The sequence below is a fragment of the Pantherophis guttatus genome, chromosome 1, assembly GCF_059756535.1.
Source record: "Pantherophis guttatus breed Tessera chromosome 1, ASM5975653v1, whole genome shotgun sequence".
Taxonomy (NCBI): Eukaryota; Metazoa; Chordata; class Lepidosauria; order Squamata; family Colubridae; genus Pantherophis; species Pantherophis guttatus.
The window spans coordinates 3,184,995-3,212,779 of NC_142063.1; the positions used below are offsets into that span (position 1 = coordinate 3,184,995).

At 38.5% G+C, this 27,785-nt stretch overlaps 2 protein-coding genes across 2 annotated transcripts; both read right to left on the bottom strand.

The window, feature by feature from the left end:
* Positions 1–2,726: 2,726 nt before the first annotated feature.
* LOC148116247 (vomeronasal type-2 receptor 26-like) lies at positions 2,727–5,821 on the bottom strand. The gene is made up of 3 exons (XM_087883535.1): positions 5,738–5,821; positions 5,119–5,248; positions 2,727–3,922 (listed from the first exon to the last, which is right to left on the bottom strand). Exons 1-3 carry the CDS (start codon positions 5,819–5,821, stop codon positions 3,018–3,020), a joined length of 1,119 nt encoding a protein of 372 aa, XP_087739661.1. The 3' UTR covers positions 2,727–3,017.
* Positions 5,822–17,203: 11,382 nt separating this feature from the next.
* LOC148116248 (vomeronasal type-2 receptor 26-like) lies at positions 17,204–26,777 on the bottom strand. The gene is made up of 6 exons (XM_087883536.1): positions 26,722–26,777; positions 25,502–25,686; positions 22,213–22,380; positions 20,105–20,181; positions 19,465–19,594; positions 17,204–18,514 (listed from the first exon to the last, which is right to left on the bottom strand). Exons 1-6 carry the CDS (start codon positions 26,775–26,777, stop codon positions 17,610–17,612), a joined length of 1,521 nt encoding a protein of 506 aa, XP_087739662.1. The 3' UTR covers positions 17,204–17,609.
* Positions 26,778–27,785: the final 1,008 nt, after the last annotated feature.

Sequence of the window (27,785 nt, forward strand, 5' to 3'; positions counted from 1 at the left end):
CCCAACCTCTGATTTTCAAGGTACCTCAATGAGTCCTTCTCCTTTCAAAGTCAAGTATCACCCTTACCCTGACGGTATTCAATTATACAACCATTGATTGACCAAGCAATGAGGTCAAGATTTTGCCCTAGTACCCGAAGCTTATTGAATGGGGAGGAACAGTCTCCATTTTAATCCTAGTAGAATCAAGCAGCTGTGGATGATTGGTCCTCCCAGCACTGGGGACACTGGATCTTTGATCTTGCATGACTTGCTTAGGACTGCTGTGCACTCTGGGTGTCTTCCTGGACTCTCAGCTCCTCCTCCAAAAGCAGATGTTAGTGATGGTAGTTTTTTTGTAAAGCTTCGATTTGTTCAAAAGGATGATATTGAGCTGTGGAGAGTCTGAATGCCACAAAATCAACAAAGAAAATGAAGGCAAGAAGAAAGGTTGGAAGCAGAAAGTCTCTATTATTGGGATCAGACCAGGAACGGAACTGGATCAAGCATAAATTCATCCGTGAGAGAGATGTGGTTCCTGCATCTCTCAAGGAGGTTGTGGCTATCCCCCTCCTCAAGGAAGTGATCCCATCATACTGGCCAATGTCAACCCTGAAGCTGATCTGGCTGAAGCCATCTTGAGGGTTCAGTCAGAAGTGGGCTGCACATACTTTAACAACTGGTTCACCAGAAATGTTCACCTTCCTCGCTTGTGCACGGCTTCAAACTCCCTGCAAGTCTTTTTAGGCAGCCGCAGTGAGTACAGCAGGCGAGGCGTGGAACTCAGCTGGGCTGTGTGGGTGGGGCCAGTGAGCCAGAGTGTTAGCAATATAGGACAGAATAGCGCTAGGGCCGGTGGGTGGGCCCAGCCGGTGGTCAGAACTACCAGTTCCCCTGAACTGGTCTGACCAGGCAACAGCCCACCTCTGGGTTCAGTGCTGCCACACTGGAGCAAAGGACTTTTACTTTTAATTCGGTGAAAACTAAGGGGCCCCTCAGAGCTGGTTTTCACCAGATATGTGCCAATATGATCTTTCCAATAAAGCTATTCTTATTTTGGATTCCACCTGCCTTTAAGTTTTTGCTTGCAATGGATCTATTATTTGGAATCTCCACAGCCAATTTTCATCCAGTATGCAATATGCCTACTTTTTTAAAAATTTATTAATCAATTGGTTTTATTCCACTGAGTGTCCCTGTTATCTGGGAGCATCGTCAATACTACAAATAAGAATTTCAAAAAGTGTCATTTGGTCCTTGGAACATTTATGAATGGTAGTGCTGGGAACACTTCTCAGATTTACACTTCTACCCACACCTTCCCCCCTCTCTACACCCCTCCCCCAATTTAAGGAAGGAGGTGCTTTTTCTTTTGAGTGGCAGTTCTGACATCCCACCATCAAACTGTCCCAAAGGATCTTATACCTACTTGCAGACTGCCATTGTTTGAATAAATGTACACACCACCAACTAATTAAAACTAGCTATATTTTTGGGAGACTCCCTTTAACTCCCTCCAACCATGACTTTATCCATCTCCTGCTAACATGTTCATTTTTTCATCAAGTTCATTCCACACAACCAAGAACCCTCTATGTTTCTAAATTCATTTGCATGCCTTTTAAGCAGGGGTGAAATCCAGCAGGTTCTGACAGGTTCTGGAGAACCAATAGCGGAAATTTTGAGCAGTTTGGAGAACTGGCAAATACCATCTCTGGCTGGCCCCAGAATGGGGTGGGAATGGAGATTTTGCAATATCCTTTCCCCAGGAGTGGGGAGAGAATGGAGATTTTGCAATATCCTCCACCTGCTACATCCACCAAGCCACACCCAAAGAACCTGTAGTAAAAAAAATTGGATTTCACCACTGCTTTTAAGTCCTCCAATTTCCCCATCTTGACTGTATGCTGTAACACAAACACACACACACACACACACTTCCTAAAGATTAAATTGTTCAGTCTGTCTGAATTTCAGATAGTCACTAGAACAGAGTGAAAAGGGTTCTTGTTAAAAGTTCATTCAATTTCTCTGTCAAACAAAGATATCTTGGTATTCAATATATTATTTTTCAAATGCATACTCATAGCAAAAATCTATGGAACGATTTTTGGAAATGATTCGGGTTCTTAGATAACATCTGCATATAGTAGTACAAGACATTTGTCTTCTCAAATAACCACTTTTTAAAGTATTTCCTGACCTCTTATCTCTAATTTCATTAAAGAAATCAGAGAGTATCATAAAACAAGGTCTTCCTCCCTACTCAGTAATCAATTGTTTAATTATTTGTTCAAAAAAGAACAAGCCATGATGTATTCATCTGTCTGTCTGTCTGTCTGTCTGTCTGTCTGTCTGTCTGTCTGTCTATCTATCTATCTATCTATCTATCTATCTATCTATCTATCTTTCATCTATCCTTCCTTCCTTCCTTCCTTCCTTCCTTCCTTCCTTCCTTCCTTCCTTCCTTCCTTCCTTCCTTCCTTCCTTCCTTCCTTCCATCTTCATAACAGTCACAAAGAATAAATAAGGTATGAAAAGCTGGGGCCAGAAAATAATCACATGATCTTATTGATGAAAAATGTAGCTTTCTCACTTAAGTTAATAGAAATTAAAAGAGTATGGTTCATATAAACTCCATACCTTTTAAAAAAACTAATGACCAATTGAATGAAAAAATTAGCAGGAAAAGGCAAACCCTTGCTAATCTATTGGAAAAAAAGTCTTAAAAACACTAATAGTGAACACAACACATTTTTATAGCCAATCAGATTAAAAAAAGAGAACAGGCATGTTGGAAAGTAATAACAACATCTTTACCTTATTATCATTTATTTCCAAGTTGATCATGGGGCCTCCCTGGGAAGAACTGGCATTAATGAAAAATAAAAGGATGGGTGTTTGTTGCTGATTATTAGAAATTTGTGATTAGCACATCACTTGATTTAGAATTATTTAAGGAAAAAGCACCTCTCTCATCATTTATTTTAAAAATCAAAAACTAAAATGTCAAAATTAAACATACATCCCCATATACATCAGAGATTTTTATGTCTCATTATATTCTCTCTACAATTGAGATTTGGTTTAAATAGGATAATGTAGCATTTGGGGAAAAAGATACAAGCCAAGAGACCAGACCCAGAGGCCAAGATGGAGAAGATCTCCACGGCCACCATGGACTTCCCTTTGGTGCTCAGGTAGGTAGGGAGAAAGGAGATCCAAACACTGCAAAAGACCAGCATGCTGAAAGTAATGAACTTGGCTTCATTAAAGCTGTCAGGCAATTTCCTAGGCAAAAAGGCCACCGTGAAACTGATGAGGGCCAGAAAACCCATGTAGGAGAGGACAGTGGAAAACATGAAAGCTGAGCCTTCATTACATTCCAAGATGGCCTCTCCTACTAAAGAGTGGAAGTCAAAGTTGGGAAATGGAGGAGAGATTGCCAGCCAGGTGGCACAAAGAAGTGCTTGGACCAGGGGACAGCCTAAGACAATGGAGTTCGTCAGAGGTTTTCCTAAGAGTTTCCTTGTCTTGTTCCCTGGCTTGGTGGCCATGAAGGCCAGAACCACCATGACAGTTTTTGCCAAGACAGAGGAAACTGCAAGGGAAAAGAGAATGGCAAAGGCAGTTTGTCGGAAGAGACAGGTGAGCTTCCTGGGTTGACCAATGAAGAGGAAGGAGCAGAGGAAGCAGAGCAGGAGGGAGACCAGGAGGACGTAGGTGAGATCTCGGTTGTTGGCCTTGACAATTGGTGTGTTGTGATATTTACGGAAAATCACCAGAACTGCCAATGTGATCACAGAGAGAGAAAGAGCGAGAGAAACTAAAATGTATCCCAGGCTGTCTTGATAGGAAAGGAAATGGATCTTCTTGGCAATGCAGTGATCCTTCTTCTTGATTGGATATTTGTTTTCTGGGCAGGGGTCACAGTGAGCTGCATCTGAAAACAAGAGTCAGTGTGAATTTCATGGAGAATCAACAAGGGCAAATCATCCATCCATACTGACAATGCTGGGAATAGGTTAGCTAGAAAAATGGATCTGTTTTCTGCTTTATACTTCAAATCCGCCCATTCAAACTTTTTTGCAGGGAAGGGTTAGCGGACAAAGATAGATATATTTCCTCTGTCTCTGACATGTCTATGAATTTAGTTTAGTTTACTATTGTCATTGAACCTTGTGCAATGAAATTAAATTATATCTTCAGTGTCCATTATACATAAAAAAATAATCATCCATCCATATTGACAATTCTGGGAATAGGTTAGCCAGAAAAAGAAATCTGTTCTCTGGCTCACTATCTCGGCTTTTTACTTTGTACTTCAAATCCACTCATTCAAACTTTTTTTTTTCAGGAAAGGTAGATAGATCTGCTCTATCTCTGACAGGTCTATGAATTTCCTGGGAGACTGAGTGTTGTGATAGAAGAAGAAGGTCCTTAGTAAAAATTAAAGCTTGAATCTCACACCCCATTCATTCACAAAAAGTTTGGTGTCCGGTTGTCCTCATGGGATGTAAAAGTAGGAGTAGAAAGCCTAGTAGGGAACCTATGAATTGTACACGAAGACCAACTGTCAACCCTGAAGCTGTACTGACCGAAGCCAATTTTGACTGCTTCAATGTTGCCATACTGGAGCTGAGTAATAGGGAAGCGGGATTTTATGTAGCTGGGATTTTGATAGCCAAAAAAAAATATATTTTTTCTTGGGAACCAAGGACATTCTCACACCTGGTCATAGGAAGGTGGAGTGATGTCGACAGGCAACCAGACAGCAATGTGATGGGAATGTGTGACTGATTGTTTTGAGAAAGTGACAAACTTTTACTTTTAATTAGGTGAAAACCGTGGGAACCTTCAGAGTCAGTTTTCACCAGATCTGTTCCAATATGATATATCCAATAATGCTATTTTTTGAGGAATCTACTTGCCTTGGAGTTTTGCTTTATATGGGTGTATTACTTGGAACCGTGACACCAACCTGTATTAAATTTATGAGGCCTGTGGGGTAGTACAGTTTAGAGTCATGAATTGAGAGGGTCAAAAGTACGAATATATTGAAGCATGTAAATCCTGCCAAAATTAATATTTTCCACTGGTTCCTTGATCCTGGAAGATCTACATTTAAAGTGTGTCTACCTGTCTCATTAGAAATGGTCCCTTCTGGACAAGGGGCACATTGGTAGCAGCAAACCGGCTTTCCTTCTGGAACGCTTCTTTTCTCTCCTGCATGGCACCTCTTCATGCCACACCTGGCAAAGGGCACCTTCTAAAAGAGAAAAGAGAGATACTGTAGGTGGCCCCAGCAGTGAATATGCTTCATTTATTCATTTGTACATTGCTCTTTCCATCTTTAGAACGCCTTCAAAGGAAATGGCTTACCAGAAACCAGGATAAACCAATGCAATCCTGACCCATCAATGGATGCTGGAGATTGGAACAGGGACCTCAAAATGCAAAGGAAGGCTTGTGACATGGAGCTAAACTCTTTCTAAAAGAGAATCGTGAGGATTCAACTGAATGGAAATGATCCATGGAAATCATTCTTGCCTACTCTAATGAGTTTCGAGCAGGATTTCTTCACAATCTTACCCCATCTTGGACTTTTCAGAAGTCAAATCTCAAATATGTTCAACTCAAAAGCATGTTTTTTCATCAAATTCCAAAATTTAATGGGTTTCCCAGTGAAAAGAGTGTTATGCATCCCCTGGAGTGAATGACTCCTTTACTGAATTTATAATGTTTCCTTCTAGCTCACCTTTGTGACCCAGATGATTTCATCGGAGTTAACGGTGAAATCTTGTCCTGGGGAAGCCGTGGAATCCATTTGCCCAACTTTCATGGGGACAAAAGATTGATTGGGGAGGAAAAGCCAGTTGAGGAGATCATAACGAGTAGACACCAATCCACTTTCTGAGAAGGAGACTTCCTCTCCAGCACTGTTGTTGAACTTGCTGTTCCTCAGATAGGGAAGAATCTGGAAAAAAAAGACACCTGGACTAATTGGCTGAACTCCACACATAGAACATCCTGGTTTCTATCATAATCAGCCTAGGAGATGGGTCTATATCTGAGAAGCTCAATAAGTTCCCTGGATGGAGATCTAAGCAATCAGAAGTAATATCAAATATTCAATTTCATCCCCACATTATCATGAATTTGTATCATGGCTTCGTCAATTCAAGTCTTACAATTTACATTTTTAATTTTATTTGAATGCATGAGAAATGCATTTTAGGAATGATTAAATAATTAAATTGAAGTGGTCCTTGGTGCTCTCTGCGCATGGTTGTTTTCTTGCAGATGTTTCTTGACTAAACTAGGTAACATTGAAAGTGATATCACTCCCTTCTAGTGCTGATGATGCTACCTAGTTGGGTCATGACATGTCTGCAAGAAAAGAACCAAATTCAAAGAGCACCCAGATCCTTCATTTCAACCCTAAACTAGAATATTTTCCTTTATTAGTAAATACTCTCTATCATAACTTTGCAAGCTAGGCTTTCTCAAGCTGACAGTCAAAGAGAATAGAAGAAGTAGATCTGACCAAGTGGGAGCCAGGTAGAAGCTTTATTCTGCCCTGGTTTGTCACTTCACTGTCTAGAGAGGAATAATTTAGCCTTTGATGTTGAAACGTCTGATGAATTTTAGATCAGGAACTCAGTCGGACCAAGTGGAGTTCTTCTGCATATGCTGAAGTTGACAGAGACTTAAGACAACAAACAAGGCAGTACAAGATACGGCATATTAAAAAAAATGGAGTGGACTGAGAAATAATTCTAAGCCACAATAACCAACATTAATACAAACTGAGTGTCTTTTTATACGGTAGATTGGATTCAGGCTACAAAAAACAAGGAGGCCCTACAATGCTGACTAGCTTTGAACAATTGGTTTGGTTTAATTCTCTTTTTCCACTATCAATCCATTTTTGACCAAAACCTCTTACCGCTACTTGATTCAAGTGAGAGTTTTCAATAATTGATATCTTAATCCCTTCCTAGATACATTTTACATACAGATATTTAACTAGTAATTTAAGAAATGCATAGAAGTAGTTTTCTGCCTAGACAACTACCTATCATTTATCTGATCTGTGGATCAGATAAAAAGTCACTGGGATTACCTGCCATGATTGAATATTTGAGATCCTCTTTCCAAGCCTCATCATGGTTGGTTGTGCTCCAGATCCATGCATTGCATGTAATGCATGTGCCACAGCATAAATGGCATTGTAGATGTTGTAACTGTCAGATGTAAATGCCTTATTCCCTAATGTGTAAATAATGTATATATGGGATATCAGGGGTTAACTTATTCTTTGGTTCTTAATGTATTCATAATTCACCACTCCCACTCTTGGCTCCACCCTTTGTATATATAAGGAGCCACCTCCACCATTTTTTTGCTTCTATCTGTGAATATTCAGTGAATATAGAATGCCTATTATAATTAAAGAGAAATATATTTAAACCTCTAACTCTCATTATTATTATTGAGTCTGATCCTAAAAATATTGCAACAAACTGGTAGCAGAGGATGGTTAATTGACTCAATAAATACCTAAAAATGTCTAAGAAAGATAGGCCCAACACCAGGGCCTACAGCAAAGAAATAGAAACTGAACAAGAAATAATCAACGAATCCACAAACGCGATTTCGAGAGAATCCGAAGAATACACCACTGAAGAAGAAGAATTAATAAATGAAAATGATGGCCAGGAGAAAATCGAAATAGAAAATAACGAACTCAGGTCAGAGATACTGAAGTTATTAAAAAGCCAGAAGAATGATGAAAGCCTCATCGCGAACCTCCAAGAAATGCTGAAGAACAGCGGAGCAGCGAGAGAGAAAAACATCGCTAAAGAGAAACCCAAAGACCAAAAAACTGTGAGTGATATGACTACAGAGAAAGTCGTTATGAAAAAGAAAAGATGTGATCCCGCGCGAAATTTTGAATGGCAGCCATCTTGGTTTCAACAAGCCTCCAAAGTGAGCGAAGCAGAGCCAATCAAGATGCTCAGTTCAAAATTTCTGGCGCGAAAAACGTTATCAGACAACGAAAGTGAAAAGGAGGATTCAAACTCTTCGGAAGAGCCAGAATCAGAAAATGAAGACGACTTAACGAAATCCCAAGTAAAGTCAGCAATGAAGACGCTTTTTGCTGCATTTGGGCCAAAATTAAAAATTTCCAAAGCGCCAACGAAGAAGCAAGCGAACAAGCCGATACTTCAAGACCTGCACGCTCCCATCCTGACTTCGAGAACGACGACGCCCGAGCCCAGAGAGCCATGTCGATTCCGCCCTACACCGCAGACCGAAGCAAGTGCCAACGCACCCAAAAGAAAGAGAAGAACAGTCGCCGCCATCAGAACTCCTAAGACCGAGCCAGAGACCGACTCGTCTGAAGAGGAGCGGAGCGAGCGAGCTAAAATGGAGAGAACCTTCCACGACGACGTCAAAGAAGAAATGAACAACGCGCATGTGCGAAACTACGTAGACGGTCCGGAAAGACTTGAACTGGCCAGAGAACCGCGCAGACTCGTTGCGAGCATCCCCATGCCGTTTTGCAATTTCCTACACTTGCGAGACCACGGACTACCTCAGGTTGTAAGTAATGGACAAAATAATGTGGGTAACTTACCCAGTGACTTCCCAAAACTTAGGGTTGATGGCATTAATTTACAAGAATGGTATCAACAGCTCCAGGTTGTCTTTATGAAAGAAAATTTACTATTTTTTATCACTAGTCCCCCAAGAAGACCTTGGACTTTAAAAATAGATTGTTTACACCATAAGGCATTTTTCTTAATAATATCTAGCGTGTCTCCTGCAATGTATCATAGCATCAAACCAAATCTAACTGTTTCAGAAATAATTCAATGCATGTTTAATTTGTTTCACAGCGATAGTGTAGCTACCACCACAAGAATGTCTAAGGACTTCTTTTCTTCCAGAGTAAAACCAGGGGTTTCCATAAGTGAGCATTTAATATCTTTAAACAAAATAAGAGCTGAGCTGCATTTGAGGGGGGAAGTGATTTCAGATCAAACAATGAAAAGTGTTATTATCAACTCACTTGATTCATCATGGGATAGTTTTATGTCACACTTAGACACCATCAATCTAGGATATTTGTCAATAGAAAGTCTGTCTAACAAATTGATAGCAGAAGACAATTCAAGAAAAAATCGTTATAGCAATCACACAGAACACAAATCTTTTAGGAAGGTAGCTTTCCAAGAAAAATATAATGAAACTTTTAAATGCCACAATTGTGGGTCCAGAGAACACAATAGAAGAGATTGTCCCAAAATTTCAAAGGAAAGACATAGGTCAGAATATAGGAACAAATACAATTATAGACAGTCTTCCACAGATAGACATAAATATAGAAGCCCACCAAATTACAGAGAAAGTAGAGGGGGCAGAGAAAATTCAAAAGAGAGAAAATCTGGTTCACTGAATGGACTAAATAAACAAGACAGCACTAAAACGCAACAAAATGAGAACAATAATTGGCTTATTGATTCTGGAGCAACTAATCACACCACTAATAACAAAAATATATTGTCTTCATTTACAGAAGATAAGTTTGTAATAAAGGTAGCTAATCAAGAAAAAGTTCAAGTATTAGGCAGAGGGAATGTGACCTTGCCTGGTCTAGGAAAAATAGAGGGGGTATTGTTAATACCAGAAATACCTCATAACATACTAAGTGCCATAAAACTAAGCAGAGATTCTGACATCAATATAGTTTTCTCAAAGGGAAAAGCAACTTTAGAGAAGAATAAAACAAATGTAGGCACTGTGATGATTAAAGGAGGCCTACCCTATCTGATAACAGAAGAAAGATGGTTACATAACATTGATTCAAATATGGAAGATTGTATTGAGGCAGATGATGAAAATATTAGTAACAGTGACAATGATGAATGTAAAATATCTCATGATCACACAGATACCCACAATGAGAAGAAACCAAAAATAGGTAAACCAATTCATGACGAGTGTGCTCATATCTTACATAGGAAGTTAGGACATGCAAGTTTTCCTGTAGTACAAAAAATGACTGAACACGCAGAAGGTGTCAAAATAAAAAATTGTGAAAATTATTTGGAATGCTCAGTATGTAAATCTACTAAATTAAAAACTAGTCCCAGGCCAAAAAAATCCACCAGATCAACTAACAAAATTTTTGATTTAGTACACATGGACTTAGTTGGCCCATTAACTCCATCAATCACTTATAGAAAACGTTACTTCCTAACAATAGTAGACGATTATAGTCGCTATGGTTTTGTTTACACATTGAAATACAAGGATGAAACCTTTCAAAAATTTAAGGAATTTTACAAACGCATAGAAACACAACATAATATCAGAATAAAACAAATTATGACAGATAGGGGATGTGAATTCATGTCTAAAGAATTCTCCCAATGGTTAAAGGATAGAGGAATGCTACATTACACGTCTAGTCCATTTTCTGCGTTCCAGAACGGGATTGCAGAGAGAAAGAATTCCACATTACAAACCATGATTAGATGCACATTAGAGGATGCTGGTTTAGGCAAACAATTTTGGTCAGAAGCCCTACATTATTCAAATTACACTCAAAATAGAACCTGGTCCAGTATTGTGAATAAGACACCATATGAGGTGATGTATAATAGGAAACCAAAATTAGCACACATGCACATATTTGGGGTCACTGCAGACGTACACATACCCAAACAGTTGAGAAGAAAGGGAGAAAACGTATCCAGAAGACTAAGATTTATGGGATATGAAACTGGCACCAAAGGGTACAGATTCATTGATAATAATAATAAATTTATAGTTTCCAGAACAGCTGTGTTCCATGAACAGGCCAACTGGTCTAAATTACATCTTAATGAAATATTTCCGAATAAATGCAAAGATACCAAATCTCGTGAGGAAGGGACAATAGAAAATCAAAATGTCAACAAAAATAAAAACAAAACCAAAACATGGACAAATAGTCAACACAAAATAAAGACAGACACATTAACAAAAAAGGAAGCAAGATATTTGCATGACTACCATAGCAAACCAGAAAGAGCTATTAGGAACAACAGAAATCAAATACCAAATAAATACAGAGATTACATAATGCATATGGATGGTGAACAAATAACACCTAATACATATGAGGAAGTATTAAAACTACCTCGTGAAGAAAAGGAAAAATGGGAACTAGCTATGAAAAAAGAGATGGAAAGTTTGCAAGGATTAAATGTATTCACACCTGCGATTGCACCTAAAGATAAAACAATTATTGGTACCAGGTGGATTTATAAAATTAAGAACCTAGAAGGAGGCAATACCTTATACAAAGCTAGATTGGTTGCACAAGGTTATGCACAAAAATATCCGGAGGACTATACTGACACATACTCCCCCACAGTAAGAACAGAGAGTGTTAAAACAGCTCTAGTAGTAGCATCCGCACTCAATCTTGATGTATTTCAATATGACATACAGACTGCGTACCTACACGCAAAACTAGATAAGGAAATATATGTAAGAGCACCTCACAGTCAATACACCAATAAAAATGAAATTTGGCTATTGAACAAGAGTTTATACGGATTAAAGCAATCTGGCAAAAGATGGTACGATTGCTTGGTAAAAGTACTTAAGACCATGGATTTCAATGCCACCACTGCTGATAACTGTTTCTTTGTCAAAAAGAGTGATGATCACATTGAATTTGTATTGATTTATGTAGATGATATTTTATATATAGGAAAACACAAAGAGAGAAGAGAAATCTTTGTAAACAAGTTAAATGAACATTTCTCGTTGAAATCTCTAGGTAAAGTAAACAAATACCTTGGTGTACAAATTAACAAAACTAGAAGGGGATTCAAACTTACTCAGAAAGATAAGATTATTGAACTTCTAAACAAATGCAATTTAAACAATGCCAAACCCTGTGACACCCCTATGCAAACTGATTTCCTTAGAAATACTGATGAATCTTCCCCTGAATTCAGGGATAATACATTTTATAGATCAGTCATAGGTTCACTTCTTTATATATCTAATTGGACCAGGCCAGATATTGCATTACCACTCAATTTATTATCAAGGCACGTTAGCAAACCAACAATGTATCACTGGGAAGCTGTCAAAAGAATTTTAAGATATCTGAAAAGTACATTAGACTTTTGCCTAGTATTAGAACCTAGTGATAATAAAGAACCAAGACTTACATGTTACGCAGATGCGGATTGGGCTGGAGATATATCATGCAGAAAAAGTACCTCTGGTTATATTTTTCTGTTAAATGACTGTCCAGTTTACTGGTACACTGGTAAACAAGAACTGGTAGCCACTTCAACCACAGAAGCGGAATATGTTTGTTTATCCAAAGCTGCAAATAACCTTGTATGGTTTAATGATTTAATTTCAGATGTTTGGAAAAAACCTGCTTTGCCTTTTGTTATGCATGAAGACAATAAAGCGGCCATTGAAATATCTAGATCCGATGCCATTGGACAAAGATCCAGGCATATAGATATAAAATTTAAGCATGTGAGACAATTGTCTCAAGATGGATTTATCAAAGCAGTGCATTGTGATACCTCTGAACAATTAGCTGACATATTGACGAAGCCTTTACCTTCTAAACAGCACAAATACTTAACTTCCAAATTGTATGTCTTATATTGTCCTGAATCTGAATGTAATTGATGTTGTATAGCGAACCGGCATTTAGAGGGGGATTTGTCAGATGTAAATGCCTTATTCCCTAATGTGTAAATAATGTATATATGGGATATCAGGGGTTAACTTATTCTTTGGTTCTTAATGTATTCATAATTCACCACTCCCACTCTTGGCTCCACCCTTTGTATATATAAGGAGCCACCTCCACCATTTTTTTTGCTTCTATCTGTGAATATTCAGTGAATATAGAATGCCTATTATAATTAAAGAGAAATATATTTAAACCTCTAACTCTCATTATTATTATTGAGTCTGATCCTAAAAATATTGCAACAGTAACTTTCACCTTCCATGTTTGTTTCAAAAATGTAAGAAGGTAAACTTTGTAAATTCTCCCTTCCTGTACATTGTTTTTTCCCCTTTGGAAAGATCCTGCCTGGATTGTGGATCCTGCAGGGAAACAACCTTTCCCAACATAGAGGGAGAAAGATGTCTCCTTGTGGCTTCAAGGGGTCTAAAGACAGGAGGAAATGACTGAATTCTGAGACATCCCCAGTGTGGGGCCTAAAATGCAAAGCCCCATGGAAGGGCTTTACTAGTTTTGATACGTCTTGATTCCTCAGCACACTAAGTTTCCAATGGGAAGTTAAGATCCAAACTTTCAGAAACGATGTCTTTCTCAAATGTTCATAGATACCCATTGCCACCTGTACATTTGTAATGCTATTGGAGTCTCCAAATAGAACAATCACTTCAGCTTTAGACCAAGTCTCCGAAATAGGCAGTATTTTCAATTTTGGAGTATAAAGAAAATTTGATTTCAACTTTTCAGTGAAGGCCAGGCAGATCTCCTTCTCCTGGAGCATTGGCGTCAGAGTTGAGATGAAACGTTCTCCTCTGTCATTCTCAGGGGCTACCAGCCCAACCCAGTTCCATTGGAAATACAGGAGCAGCTGCACTAAACCCACATACTGAGCAAATTCACTGGGATTAATCCAGAAGAAGGAAGGATAAACTCTTCTCTCTCCCTGAATGAACTCAAAGCCAACACCTAGCTGGAGAAAGTGAGTTTTTTGATAGAGTAAATTTTAAGGGTCACCATTATGTGGATTATTGCCCAACCTGGCTCGCTTTGAGTGACAAGCTTAATTTTCTGGCTTTGTTAGGGAGAAGGATTATATATTAGGAAGAAGAGGTTATGTATTTTGCCTGGTGATGATGTGTCAAAAGCCAAGGGAATGTCAAATTAATACAGAGAATATACTAACTACACTACTTTTATGAAGAATAGATTAGCAAGGAATTCCTCTTGGCAAATACCACATTTCAATATAGCTCATTATCTATCACTTTTGGCTTCTATAAAAACACACAAAATATAAATATAGGTCCCCGCAAACTCCTTTTCCACCTTTAGCTACACTGTGTGTTATTTGTCTACCCCATACTCTATCCAATGAGGCCCTCTTACCTGTGGGACCTTGAAGATGCTGAAGATGGAGGCCATCTGCCTTGAGGATCTGGGGTTGAGATCTCCGATGACAGAGAGCAGAGGATGCTGCCTGTCACAATTGTAACCTGGAACCAGTTGGCCTCTTGTGGAGAGAAGGGAGAGGCTGATTATGGAAATCTCCACCTCAGACTGAAAATTGCTATAGATATGGAAGCCAAGGGTGATGTTGGGGAGGAGAACCAGATCCTTGTTGATCTCTGTGACTGCAAACACCAAGGCCATGAATTGCTGGTAGTTCTTGGGTCCAATTCTACAATGAGAAAATCATTAGGGAGATTTTAAGGAAAGCTTGTATTGATGGAGTTTATCCTGCTTATTTTTCCAACGTCCTTTGTAGCAGGAAGTTCCAAATTCCATTGTGTTGGTTTCATTGTTAAGGATGTTCCTTGATTAATGGCCTTGATGGAAAGGAGAAAATCCTCTTTATCCATATCACAGATCATTTTATATCCCTCCATCAGCCCTCCCTTCTTCACTTTGTTTCAATGATTGTAGTCCTTCCCAATCGCTTCTCTTTCACTATAATTAATTTGTTTCCCTCTTGAAGCAGCTTCTTCAGGTCTGGAAACCATTTCATTATTTCATTATTTCATTATTTATTTATTTATTTATTTATTTATTTAGTCAAACATATACAACATAGCAGGTACAGGTATAAACATAAACATAAAGAAATGAAGTAAGTACAGATAAGTGGGGACATTTGTGAGCAGAAGACTACAGCATACATTTACCGAAGGCCATTATTTAGGAGCAATCCTGATTCCAAAACAAATGGATTTTCTTTACCACAAGTCCACACTGTAAACAGATTGACACCATCTTTGAATTTTGAATCACAAATTTGTCCAAATTAATATTGAAAGTCAACTTCTTCACTAAGGCAGCAGAATTTCCTCACTTTATTTGGTGCGTTATTAGCTTTCTGATCAAGAGTTCTGGAAAGATGGAGAATTCTCCATAGTCTCCATATTTTATGAGTTTGGTTCTTTATTTGAAAAAAAGCACAAAGATCTGAACTATGCTAGGGCATTGAAAACATCACTAGAACAAGTATTTTTGAAGAGAGTCTCTGAACACAAAGCAAACCAAATAATTATTTACATCTTTCCCCTTTGGGTGAAACTTACATAATAGTCTCCAGAAGTAGAGATGGTTTTACTTTAAAGGATTGGAATTTGAATATATGTGAAGTTCCCAGGGGAAAATTCCCACCAATAATGACATCACCAGGCCTGTAAAACTCTCTCTTAGTCTGTAAAGTGTCTGTCAACACACACCCAGTTTGCATCTTCTTAGCAATAGTTGGAGGCAGGAGCCAGAAGAGCAGCAGCAACAGGAGAGGCAGCCCAGTCATTCTTCTCACCTTCCCCTCTAAATCAGAAATCAAGATGTTTTTTTTTTTTTTTTGCAGAAGTTGAATTGCAGGGAGCCCTTGAAATCTCAGCAGAGCTTTAGCACAAGAGAAACAGTCTGTGGCACCTGAATGGCCCCCAAGGTAAATTTATATTAAACGGTGCTTCCTGTTACCTGTGTATGGTCTGTGACCAAAGAGGAAACTAAGGCCATACCAGTCTCACCAAACCCTGAAGTTGCCTCTTCGCAACACAAGACAAGGTGACATGTTCTGCCCCCACCGGGAGAACTCCAAGTATCTAATTTAAAGCAGGTTTTATCTCAGAAGATCTTCATGGGTAGAAATCCATAGGGGATACATTAGAAATTACCATTCTCCTGATAATTACAAGGAAAAACAATTTTCCTATGCACTGAGCAATACACCAGGTAAAGAAAAATGAATTTGGGACTCTTGTTGTTATTCTACAGATCAGATGCCGTTGAGAGTCAAGGTGAAGTTGGGTATTTGAATTATGTGAAACTGAGCAAGGAGTTTGGCCTCTTCCATAGTTTGTTTGGCTAGTATAAGTCTTCATGGGGCATGGTGGCCCTTGACAATCAGTTGTGCCCTAGTAAGTCTGGGCAATCATACCAACACTTGGATGGACTAAGTGGTTTATAAATACGAACATGGCAGGGGATGAAATTAGACACTAACTTCTCCCATAGAACTTAAAAAAGAGAAACTTCCTCACAGTGAGGACAATTAACCAATCAAATAGCTTGCCTTCAGACATTGTGGGTACTTCATCACTGGAGGTTTTAAAGAAGAGACTGGACAGTCACTTGTCTGAAATGTTGTAAGATCTCATGCTTGAGCGGGGGGGGGAGGAGGGGGCTTGACTAGAAGATCTTTAAGGTCCCTTCCACCTCTATTCTGATTTTGATCATCAGCCTTTTTCCCTCTGTTGAATCATTTCAATCTTTCTGCACCTATTTGCAGACCAGCTGTTCATTCCATTTTTTTCTTGCTTCTTGTTCATTCCATTTCCCCATAAATCATAACCATCTTGGTGTTGTGAATATTACCTTCCAAATAGTTACCCATAGTGAGGATATATATATAAAATCTATGAACATTTATTGCAAATCATTTGAGTTCTCAGAGACCACAGTGTCCACTGTATATAAGAGTAAACAGACATTTGCAGGCCCAAATAACCAGCCATTAAGCATGTCCTGTATTCTTACCTGTAAATTCATTGAATAACCAAGAGAATATCACACAACCATATCTTTCTTACTACTCACAATATATTGTATTTAACTTCACCCTTCCTTCCTTCCTTCCCTCCCTCCTTCCTTCCTCCTTCCTTCTTCCCACCCTCCCTCCCTACCTCCTTCTTTCCTTCCTTTCTTCCTTCCTTCCTTCCATCCACCCACCCATCCACCTACCTATCTTCCTTCTTCGTAATATTTGGCAAATATCAAGAAGAGAGCAAGAGCAGAAAAATATTTATCAATATGAATTTCACATGAAATTATTTATTAATAAAGTATGTTTCTCAATTAACATAATAGAGAATAAAACAATATAGTTCATTTCAATGCTAGAATTAAAGAAAAAACCCTCTACTAGTCAATTGGAAGAAAAAATCCAGTAGGAAATTCAGCAAAGCCTCAGGCATCAGTGGAAGGGAACAAGGTTAAAAACACTGAGAGTGAAACAAACCCAACATATTCTTAAATATGCTTTTGATTAAAATTAATAAAATGGGAAACTATCATTTTGGAAACTAATATCCAGATATACAATATCAATGTTTATTATCGTTGATCTTTGGGACAACTAGGATTAATAAAAAAAGTGGGTGATTGTTGCAGATTAACAGACATTCTGAGATTACTCACATCACTTGATTTCCAATTGTTTAAGGGACAAGCCCGCCTCTGATTTCCACTTTTAAAAGAAATGAGATCAAATTGAAAAATAACCAAGATCAAAATGAAGCTAGTGTCACCTGTGTGTAAATTGGGTATCAATATAAATATGTTTCATATTTATAATCAGAGATTATAATCAGAGATTCTTGTGCCTCATTATATTCTCTCTGCAATTGAGATTGGGTTTAAATAGGATAATGTAGCATTTGGGGAAAAAGATACAACCCAAGAGACCAGCCCCAGAGGCCAAGATGGAGAAGATCTCCACGGCCACCATGGACTTCCCTTTGGTGCTCAAGTAGGTAGGGAGGAAGCTGATCCAAACACTGCAAAAGACCAGCATGCTGAAAGTAATGAATTTGGCTTCATTAAAGCTGTCAGGCAATTTCCTAGCCAAAAAGGCCACCATGAAACTGATGAGGGCCAGAACACCCAGGTAGGAGAGGACAGTGTAGAACATGAAAGCTGAGCCTTCATTACATTCCAAGATGGCCTCTCCTACTAAAGAATGGAAGTCAAAGTTTGGAAATGGAGGAGAGGTTGCCAGCCAGGTGGCACAAAGAACTGCTTGGACCAGGGGACAGGCTAAGACAATGGAGTTTGTCAGAGGTTTTCCTAAGAGTTTCCTTGTCTTGTTCCCTGGCTTGGTGGCCATGAAGGCCAGAACCACCATGACAGTTTTTGCCAAGATGGAGGAAACAGCAAGGGAAAAGAGAATGGCAAAGGCAGTTTGTCGGAAGAGACAGGTGAGCTTCCCGGGTCGACCAATAAAGAGGAAGGAGCAGAGGAAGCAGAGCAGGAGGGAGACCAGGAGGATGTAGGTGAGATTTCTGTTGTTGGCCTTGACAATTGGTGTGTTGTGATTTTTATGAAAAATCACTAGAACTGCCAATGTGATCACAGAGAGGAAAAGAGTGAGAGATGCTAAAGAGTATCCCAGGGTGTCTTGATAGGAAAGGAAATGGATCTTCTTGGCAATGCAGTGGTCCTTGTTGTTGTTGGGATATTGGTTTTCTGGGCAGGGGTCACAGCAAGCTGCATCTGAAATAAAGGGTCAGTGTGAATTTCATGGTGAATCAACAAGGGCAAATCATCCATCCATACTGATAATGTTGAATTAGTCTCAACAACTTTCCTTTATGCTTCGAATCCACCCATTCAAACTTTTTTGCAGGGAAGGGTTAGCAGACATTGATAGATGTACCTGCTCTGTGTCAGACAGGACCATAAATTTCCTGGGAGTTTGAGTGTTCTGATAGAAGAGGCAGGTCGTTAATTAAGATTAAAGCTAGAATCTCACATCCCATTCTTTCCCAGAAAGATTGGTGTCTGGTTTTCCTGATAAGATGTATTAGTAGGAGTAGAAAGCCAAGTAGGGAACCCATGAATTGTGCCCCAAAACCAACTGTCAATCCTGAAGCTGACCTGACCAGAGCCACCTTGACACCTTCAATGTTGCCACACTGGAGCTGAGGAATAGGGAGGCAGGATTTTAGATAGCTGGGATTTTGTAGCCAAAACAAAATACTTTCTCTTCGGAACCAAGGATATTCTCACAGAATATATTCAGAGGAAGGTGGAGTCATGTCACCAGGCAACAAGATAGCAATATAATTGGACCATGTGACTGGTTGTTTTGAGAAAGTGACAAACTTTTACATTTAATTAGGTGAAAACTGTGGGAATCTTCAGTGTCGGTTTTCACCAGAATCTGTTCCAATATGATATATCCAATAAAGCTACTCTTTGAGGAATCTACCTGCCTTGGAGTTTTGCTTGATATGGGTGGATTACTCGGAACCCTGTAACCAACCTGTATTAAATTTATGAGGAGCAAGAAAAGAGGCCTGTGGAGGAGTACAGTTAAGATTCATGAATTGAGAGGGTCTGCTGAAAAGTATGAATATGCTGAATCATGTAAATCCTGCCAAAATTAATATTTTCCACTGGTTTCCTTGATCCTGGAAGAGCTACATTTGAAGCGGGTCTACCTGTCTCATTAGAAATGGTCCCTTCTGGACAAGGGTCACATTGGTAGCAGCAAACCGGCTTTCCTTCTGGAACGCTTCTTTTCTCTCCTGCATGGCATCTCTTCATGCCACACCTGGCAAACGGCACCTTCTAAAAAAGAGAAGAGAGATTCTGTAGGTGGCCTCAGCAAAGAATATTCTTCAGTTATTCATTTGTACATTGCTCTTTCCATCTTTAGAACGTCTTCAAAAAAAAAAAATGGTTTACCAGAAATCAGGATAAGCTCCAGAGGGAGTCAGGCCAATGCAATCCTGGCCCACCAACGGATGCTGGAGATTGGAACTGGGACCTCGAAATGCAAAGGAAGGCTTGTGACATGGAGCTACAGCTTTTCTAAAAGAAAGAACTGTGGGGATCCAACTGAATGGAAACGGTCCATGAAAACCATTCTTGCTTGCTTCAATAGTGTTTTAGGTTTCAAGCAGGAATTCTTCCTAACCTATCCTATACTGGACTTTTCAGAAGTCAAATCTCAAATGTGTTCAACTCAATAGCTTGTTTTTTCATCAAATCCCTGAATTTAACTGTGAAAAGGGTGTTATGCAACTCCTGGAGTGAATAAATCCTTTGCTGAATTTATAACATTTCCTTCCTGCTCACCTTTGTGACCCAGATGATTTCATCGGAGTCAATGGTGAAAACTTGTCCCGGGGAAGCTGTGGAATCTATTTGCCCAACTTTCATGGGGACAAAAGATTGATTGGGGAGGAAAAGCCAGTTGAGGAGATCATAACGAGTAGAAACCAATCCACTTTCTGAGAAGGAGACTTCCTCTCCAGCACTGTTGTTGAACTTGATGTTCCTCAGATAGGGGAGAATCTGGAAAAAAAAAGACACCTGGACTAATTGGCTGAACTCCACACATAGGACATCCTAGTTTCCTTCATAATGTCATGGCCATCAGCCTAGGAGATGGTCTATATTTGAGAAGCTAAATAAGTTCCCTTGATGGAGATCTAAGCAATCAGTAATAACATCAAATATTCAACTTCATCCTCACATTTTCTTTATCATTGGATATTTGTATCATGACTTCTTCAAGTCCAGTCTTACAAGAATGATAGCTACTTACAAACATTTTAATGCCATATTCTAAATTACATTGTGTAGTTTTGTTTTGTGATACTTGGCAAGTTACATTTTTAATTTTATTTGAGTCCATGAGAAATGCATTTTAAGAATGATTAAATAATTAAATTGACAGGGTCCTTGGAGCTATCTGAGGGTGGTTGTTTTCTTGCAGATGTTTTATGGCCTAAAATGGATAACATTGATAATGTTATCACTCCCTTCTAGCATTGATAATGCTCTTAGAGCACCAAGACTCTTCATTTCAACCTCTAATATTCTCCTTTATTGGTAAATACTTTCCATCGTAACTTTGCAAGCTAGACTTTCTCTAGCTGATAGTCAAAGAGAGCAGAATGAAGAAGTAGATCTGACCAAGAAGGACCACATGGAGAATTCGTTACTTCACTGTCCAGAGAGGAATAATTTATCCTTTGATGTTGAAATTTTAGATCAGGAACCCATTAGGACCATGTTGAATTCTTCTTCGTATGCTGAGGTTGACAGAGACTTAACACAACAAACAAAGCAGTACAAGAAACAACATACTATAAAAATGGGGTGGACTCACAAAGAATTCTAAGACACAACAGTAAAATGAATTGAGTGTCTTTTTACAGATTGGATTCAGGCTACCTACTGAGAGAAAATGAAGAGATTCTACAAAAATTCCTGTCTGGGACTTCAACCGACCTGTTGAAGCATCTTGCAGAAATGCACCCAGATTGTCATCATGGTCTGTGATGCCCACTTCTCCTTGAAGTGGTTACACCTGATTCTCAGGCAACCACTCATGTCCTTCCAGGAACTTCTAGGAAGCTCTTTGCTCTTATGAACAATTGGTTTGGTTTAATTCACTTTTTCCTCCACCTATCCCTTTTCAACAAAAACCTCTCACTTAATTAAAATGACAGGGTTTATTTTTAATATATTTCATTTTCATTTTCATTTTATTAGATTTCTATACCGCCCTACTCCCGAAGGACTCATTATATATATATAATCTATCTATCTATCTATCTATCTATCTATCTATCTATCTATCTATCTATCTATCTATCTATCTATCTAATAAGTTACATTATATATGTATATAGATAATCAATGAAAAAGCTACCAAAAGGTCAATAAATGATGAATTTTTTTAAAAAAAGAGATGATGGATAGAGACAAAATAGTTTTTAAAATGGGGGCTATATTAAAAATGAGGAGTAAAGTACAAATTGGGAAAATACTATTACAAACACTGATGTATCATAATTTGCTAGAATTACAGTGTGCATGACAAGTCAGAATACTATGGTTATGTATATCTAATTGTACTATTATGTTAGCATTGTGTAAAAAGTATATCAACCCAGACAATGTACTGTCCACAAGATATGTGTGGCTGTTAAAAGAAAGTTACAAATAAAGCATATAGATCGCATATAGATATTTAATGCAAGAAATGCATATAGGTAGATTCCTATCTAAAGATCTGTGGACGAGTTAAAAAGTCACTGGGATTACCTGCCACGATTGAATATTTGAGATCCTCTTTCCAAGCCTCATCATGGCTGGTCGTGCTCCATATCCATGCATTGCATGTAATGCGTGTGCCACAGCATAAATGGCATTGTAGATATTGTAACTCTCACCTTCCATGCTTGTTTCAAACACGTAAGATGGCAGATTCTGTAAATTCTCCTTTCCTGTACATTGTTTCTCTCCCTTTGGAAGGATCTCGCCTAGTTTGTGGATCCTGCAGCCAAACAACATTTCCCAACATAGCGAGAGAAAGACGTCCCCTTGTGGCTTCAAGGGGTCTAAAGACAGGAGGAAATGGCTGAATTCTGAGACATCCCCAGTGTGGGGCCTAAAATGCAAAGCCCCATGGAAGGGCTTTACTACTATCGATACTTCTTGATCCCTCACCACACTAAGTTTCCAATGGGAAGTTAAGATCCAAACTTTCCGAAATGATGTCTGTCTCAAATGTTCATGGACAGTCACTGCTAACTGTACATTTGTAATACTATTAGAGTCTCCAAATAGAATAATCACTTCAGCTTTAGACCAAGCCTCCGAAATCTGAAGTATTTTCAACACTGGAATAGTAACAAAATTCAATTTCAACTTTTCAGTGAAGGCCAGGCAGATCTCCTTCTCCTGGAGCATTGGCATCAGAGATGAGATGAAACGTTCTCCATTGTCATCTTCAGGGGCCACCAGCCCAACCCAGTTCCAGTGGAAATGCAGGAGCAGCTGGACTATACCCACGTACTGGGGAAATTCCCTGGGATTAATCCGGAAAAAGGAAGGATGAACTGATCTGTATTCCAGAGGGATCTCAAAGCCAACACTGAGCTGGAGAAAATGAGATTCTTTTTTTTATTATTAAAGAGTTTTACAGTTTTACACAAACCTGTTCCCCCCTCCTCTCCCCTCCCTATCCCTCCCCCCTCCCCCCCGACTTCCCAGAGCAAAATACAGGGTAAAATATTAAACAAACATAGTCAAACATAAACAACCTAACTATAAACTCTAAACATCCCTCAGCACTTTAACTCCCCCTTACATGCCAAAATATATAAGTATAAAAAATCTATCTAAATATTTCATTCATAAGCTATTTGCAACGTTTTAGTCCCATATTTATTCTGAATGTAGTCGATCCATCTCCTCCATTCTGCTATGTATCTTTCATTTGAACAGTCTTTCAAATATGCAGATATTTTGGCCATTTCCGCCAAATTAGTTACTTTTAATGTCCAGTCCTCAATAGTAGGTAAGTCTTCCTTCTTCCAATACTGCGCCACCAACAATCTGGCTGCAGTTATTAGATTCAATATCAATTTAGTCTCTATCACCGTACAATCTGTAATTATACCCAATAAAAAAAGTTGTGGAGTAAATTTTATCTTCTTTTTGAGAATATTTTGCATAATCCACCATATCTTAATCGAGAATGCCTTAATTTTTTTACAAGTCCACCATATATGATAATACGTTGCGTCATCACATTTACATCTCCAGCATGTGGACTGTAAACTGGGATACATACTGGCTAACTTTTTGGGATCTAAGTGCCATCTATAAAACATTTTGTAAAAATTTTCTCTCAAATTTTGAGCTTGAGTAAATTTTACATTTCTAACCCATATTTTTTCCCACGTTTCCATCATTATTGGTTCCTCAATATTTTGTGCCCATTTTATCATACAATCCTTCACTAATTCCATCTCTGAATCTATTTCTATCAATGCATTATACAACCTTTTAATATGCATTGGGCTTTGATCCCTTATTTGTTTTATCAAGTTTTCATCATTTTGTATAATACCAATTTTCTGATCTTCTTTCCATCTACTGTACAACTGTCCATATTGAAACCAAGTTTGTATTACCCTTTCTTGCTTTAATACCTCTAGAGACTTTAACTTCAATATACCTCTTTCCATAATAAGAAGCTCTTTATAAGTAATCACATCTTGTTTTTGTTCTATACTTATATTTTCTATCGTGTGTCTAGGTATTGCCCATATGGTTAATTTACTATTTAATTTATATTGATATTTTTTCCATACACGTAACAATGCATTCCTCAGTATATGACTTCTGAAATTCTTATCCACCTTTTTGTCATATAATAAATATGCATGCCACTCATATAATAAGTCATATCCCTCAATATTCAATATTCTCTCTTCTGTTAAATTAATCCAATCACTGATTGCTGATAAGGCAGCTGCCTCATAATATAATCTTAAATTGGGCATTTTGAGACCTCCTCTTTCACGTATGTCTTGTATTATTTTTTGCTTTACCCTTGGTCTCTTTCCTGCCCACACAAAATTGCTAATACCCTTCTGCCATTCATTCAAATTTCCATCTTTCTTCAATATTGGTATCATGTGAAAGAGAAATAGAAGCTTTGCTAAAATATTCATTTTCACTGCCGCTATCCTTCCCAATAACGATAGATGTAATTTTTTCCAATTTTCCAACTCCTTCTGTATTTTTTGCCACAGTAATTCATAATTATACTTATATAATTTTGCATTTGATGTCATAATATAAACACCTAAATATTTAACCTTATTTACTATTTCAAATCCAGTTATTCTTTCCATTTCCTCTTTTTGACTTGCAACCATATTTTTAGTTATTATCTTTGTTTTCCCTGCATTTATTTTGAATCCAGAGACTTGTCCATATTGATTAATTATTTCCATCAAACCTGTGACCGATTGTACTGGTTGGGTCAACATCACAACCAGGTCATCTGCAAATGCTCTTAATCTATAATCATCCTGCCTAATTTTAATTCCCCTTAATTTATCTGAATCGCGTATTTTATTCAACAACAATTCCAAAGTCAAAATAAACAACAATGGAGATAAAGGACAAAGGATAAAGGATTCTTGATAGAGTAAATTTTAAGGGTCACCATTAGGTGGATTATTGCCCGAACTGTTAGATTGGCTCCCTTTGAGTGGCAAGCTTAATTTTCTGGTCTTTTTAGGAAGAAGGATACATATTAGGAAGAAGAGGTTACGGATTTTGTCTGATGGTGACATGTGAGAAGCCAAGGCAACCATATGTCAAATTAATACAGAGAATATACTACACTACACTTTTATGAAGAATAGATTGGGAAGGAATTCCTCTTGGCAAAATTACCCCATTATCTATCACTTTTGTCTTCTATAACAACATATCTCGAGACAAAAAATATAAGCATATGTCCCCCAAAACCCCTTTGGTTTCCACCTTTAACTTCTGGGTGCACTTCAGTTGATTGTCTACTCCCATACTCTATCCAATGAAGCCCCCTTACCTCTGGGACCTTGAAGATGCTGAAGATGGAAGCCATCTGCCTTGAGGATCTGGGGTTGAGATCTCCGATGACAGAGAGCAAAGGGTGCTGCCTGTCACATTTGTAACCTGGAACCATTCGGCCTCGGGTGGAGAGCAGGGAGAGGCTGATCATGGAAATCTCCATCTCAGCCTGAAAATTGCTATAGATGTGGAAGCCAAGGGTGATGTTGGGGAGGAGATCCAGATCCTTGTTGATCTCTGTGACTGCAAACACCAAGGCCATGAATTGCTGATAGTTCTTGGGTACGATTCTACAGTGAGAAAATCATTGGGGAGATTTTAAGGAAAGCTTGTGTTGATGGAGTTTATCCTGCTTATTTTTTCAATGTCCTTTGTATCAGGAAACTCCAAATTTCATTGGAATTCATTCCAAAATTCCAAATGTACATTTGTACATTTCCTGAAGGTCCCTATTTAGGGGCAATCCCGATTCTAAGATGGATGGATTTTTTACAACTGCTCCACACTGTGAATGGATTGACCACATCTTTGAGTTTTTCATCAGGAATCTTTGTCCGAATAAATGTTGTAAGTCAACTTCTTCAATAGGCCAGCACAGTTTCTAAGGTGTTGTCCTTCCTCACTTTTCGGTGGTTTATTAACTTCAAGAGTTCTGGGAATATGGAGAATTCTAGCCTATTTTATGAGTTTAGTTCTTTGTTGAGAAAAGCACAAAAATGTGAACATTGCAAACATCACTAGAACAAGTACTTTTGAAGAGACTCCCTGAACACAAAGCAAACAGAATAATTATTTACATCTTTCCCCTTTGGATGAAATTTAAAAAATATTCTCCAGAACTATAGATGGTTTTTCTTTAAAGGATTGGAAGGTGAATGTAAGTACAGTTCCCAGCGGAAAATTCCCACCAATAATGACATCACCAGGCCTGTAAAACTCTCTCTTAGTCTGTAAAGTGTCTGTCAACACACACCCAGTTAGCATCATCATAGCAATAGTTGGAGGCAGGAGCCAGAAGAGCAGCAGCAACAGGAGAGGCAGCCCAGTCATTCTTCTCACCTTCCCTCCTAGATCAGAAATCAAGAAGTTATATTTTTTGCAGAAGTTAAATTGTAGGGAGCCCTTGAAATCTCAGCAGAACTTTAGCACAAGAGAGATAGTCTGTGCCACCTGAATGGCCCCCAAGGCAAATTTATATTAAACGGTGCTTCCTCTTACCTGTGTATGGTCTGTGACCAAAGAGGAAACTAAGGCCATACAAGTCTCACCAAACCCTGAAGTTGCCTCTTTGCAACACAAGGCAAGGTGACATGTTCTGTCCCCACCGGGAGAACTCCGAGTATCTAATTTTAAAGCAGGTTTTATGTCGGAAGATCTTCATGGGTAGAAATCCATAGGGGATACATTAGAAATTACCATTCTTCTGATAATTGAAAGGAAAAACAATTTTCCTATGTACTGAGCAATACACCAGATAAAGAAAAATGATTTTGGGACTCTTGTTGTTATTCTAGAGATCAGATGCAGTTGAGAGTCAAGGTGAAGTTGGGTATTTGGATTATGTGAAACTGAGCATGGAGTTTGGCCTCCTCCATAGTTTGTTTGGCTAGTATAAGTCTTCATGGGGCATGGTGGCCCTTGACAATCCGTTGTACCCTAGTAAGTCTGGGCAATCATACCAGCACTTGGATGGAATAAGTGGTTTATAAATACCAACATGGCAGGGAATGAAATTAGACAGTAACTTCTCCCATAGAACTTAAAAAAGAGAAACTTCCTCACCGTGAGGACAATTAACCAATGGAACAGCTTTTCTTCAGACGTTGTGGGTGCTTCATCACTGGAGGTTTTTAAGAAGAGACTGGACATTCATTTTTCTGAAATGTTGTAGTATCTCATGCTTGAGCTGGAGTAGAAAATCTCAAATGTCCCTTCCAGCTCTGTTCTGATTTTGATCATCAGTATCTTCCCCTCTGTTGAATCATTTCTATGTTTTTATACCTATTTGCACACCTTACCATTATTCCTTTCATTTCCCCATCTTTACAGTCCCCTCTACCATGATACCCAAATCTCCCCCTACTATTATAAAGACTGAATTGGTCAAGGGGGAACAGAGATTGTGCAGCTGTTTAAAGTTGTTCATTCCATTTCTTGCTTCTCATTCATTCCATTGTTAAATTTTTCATTCCATTTTCCCATGAATTACAACTATCTTGCTGTTTGAGATACTACTTTTCAAATACTTACCCATAGTGAGGATGTTTATCTAATCTATGAACATTTATTGCAAATCATTTGAGTTCTTAGATAACATGCTGTCCACTGTATATAGGAGTAAACAGACGAATAGCTAAGCATGTCCTGTACTCTTATCCATAAAGGTAAA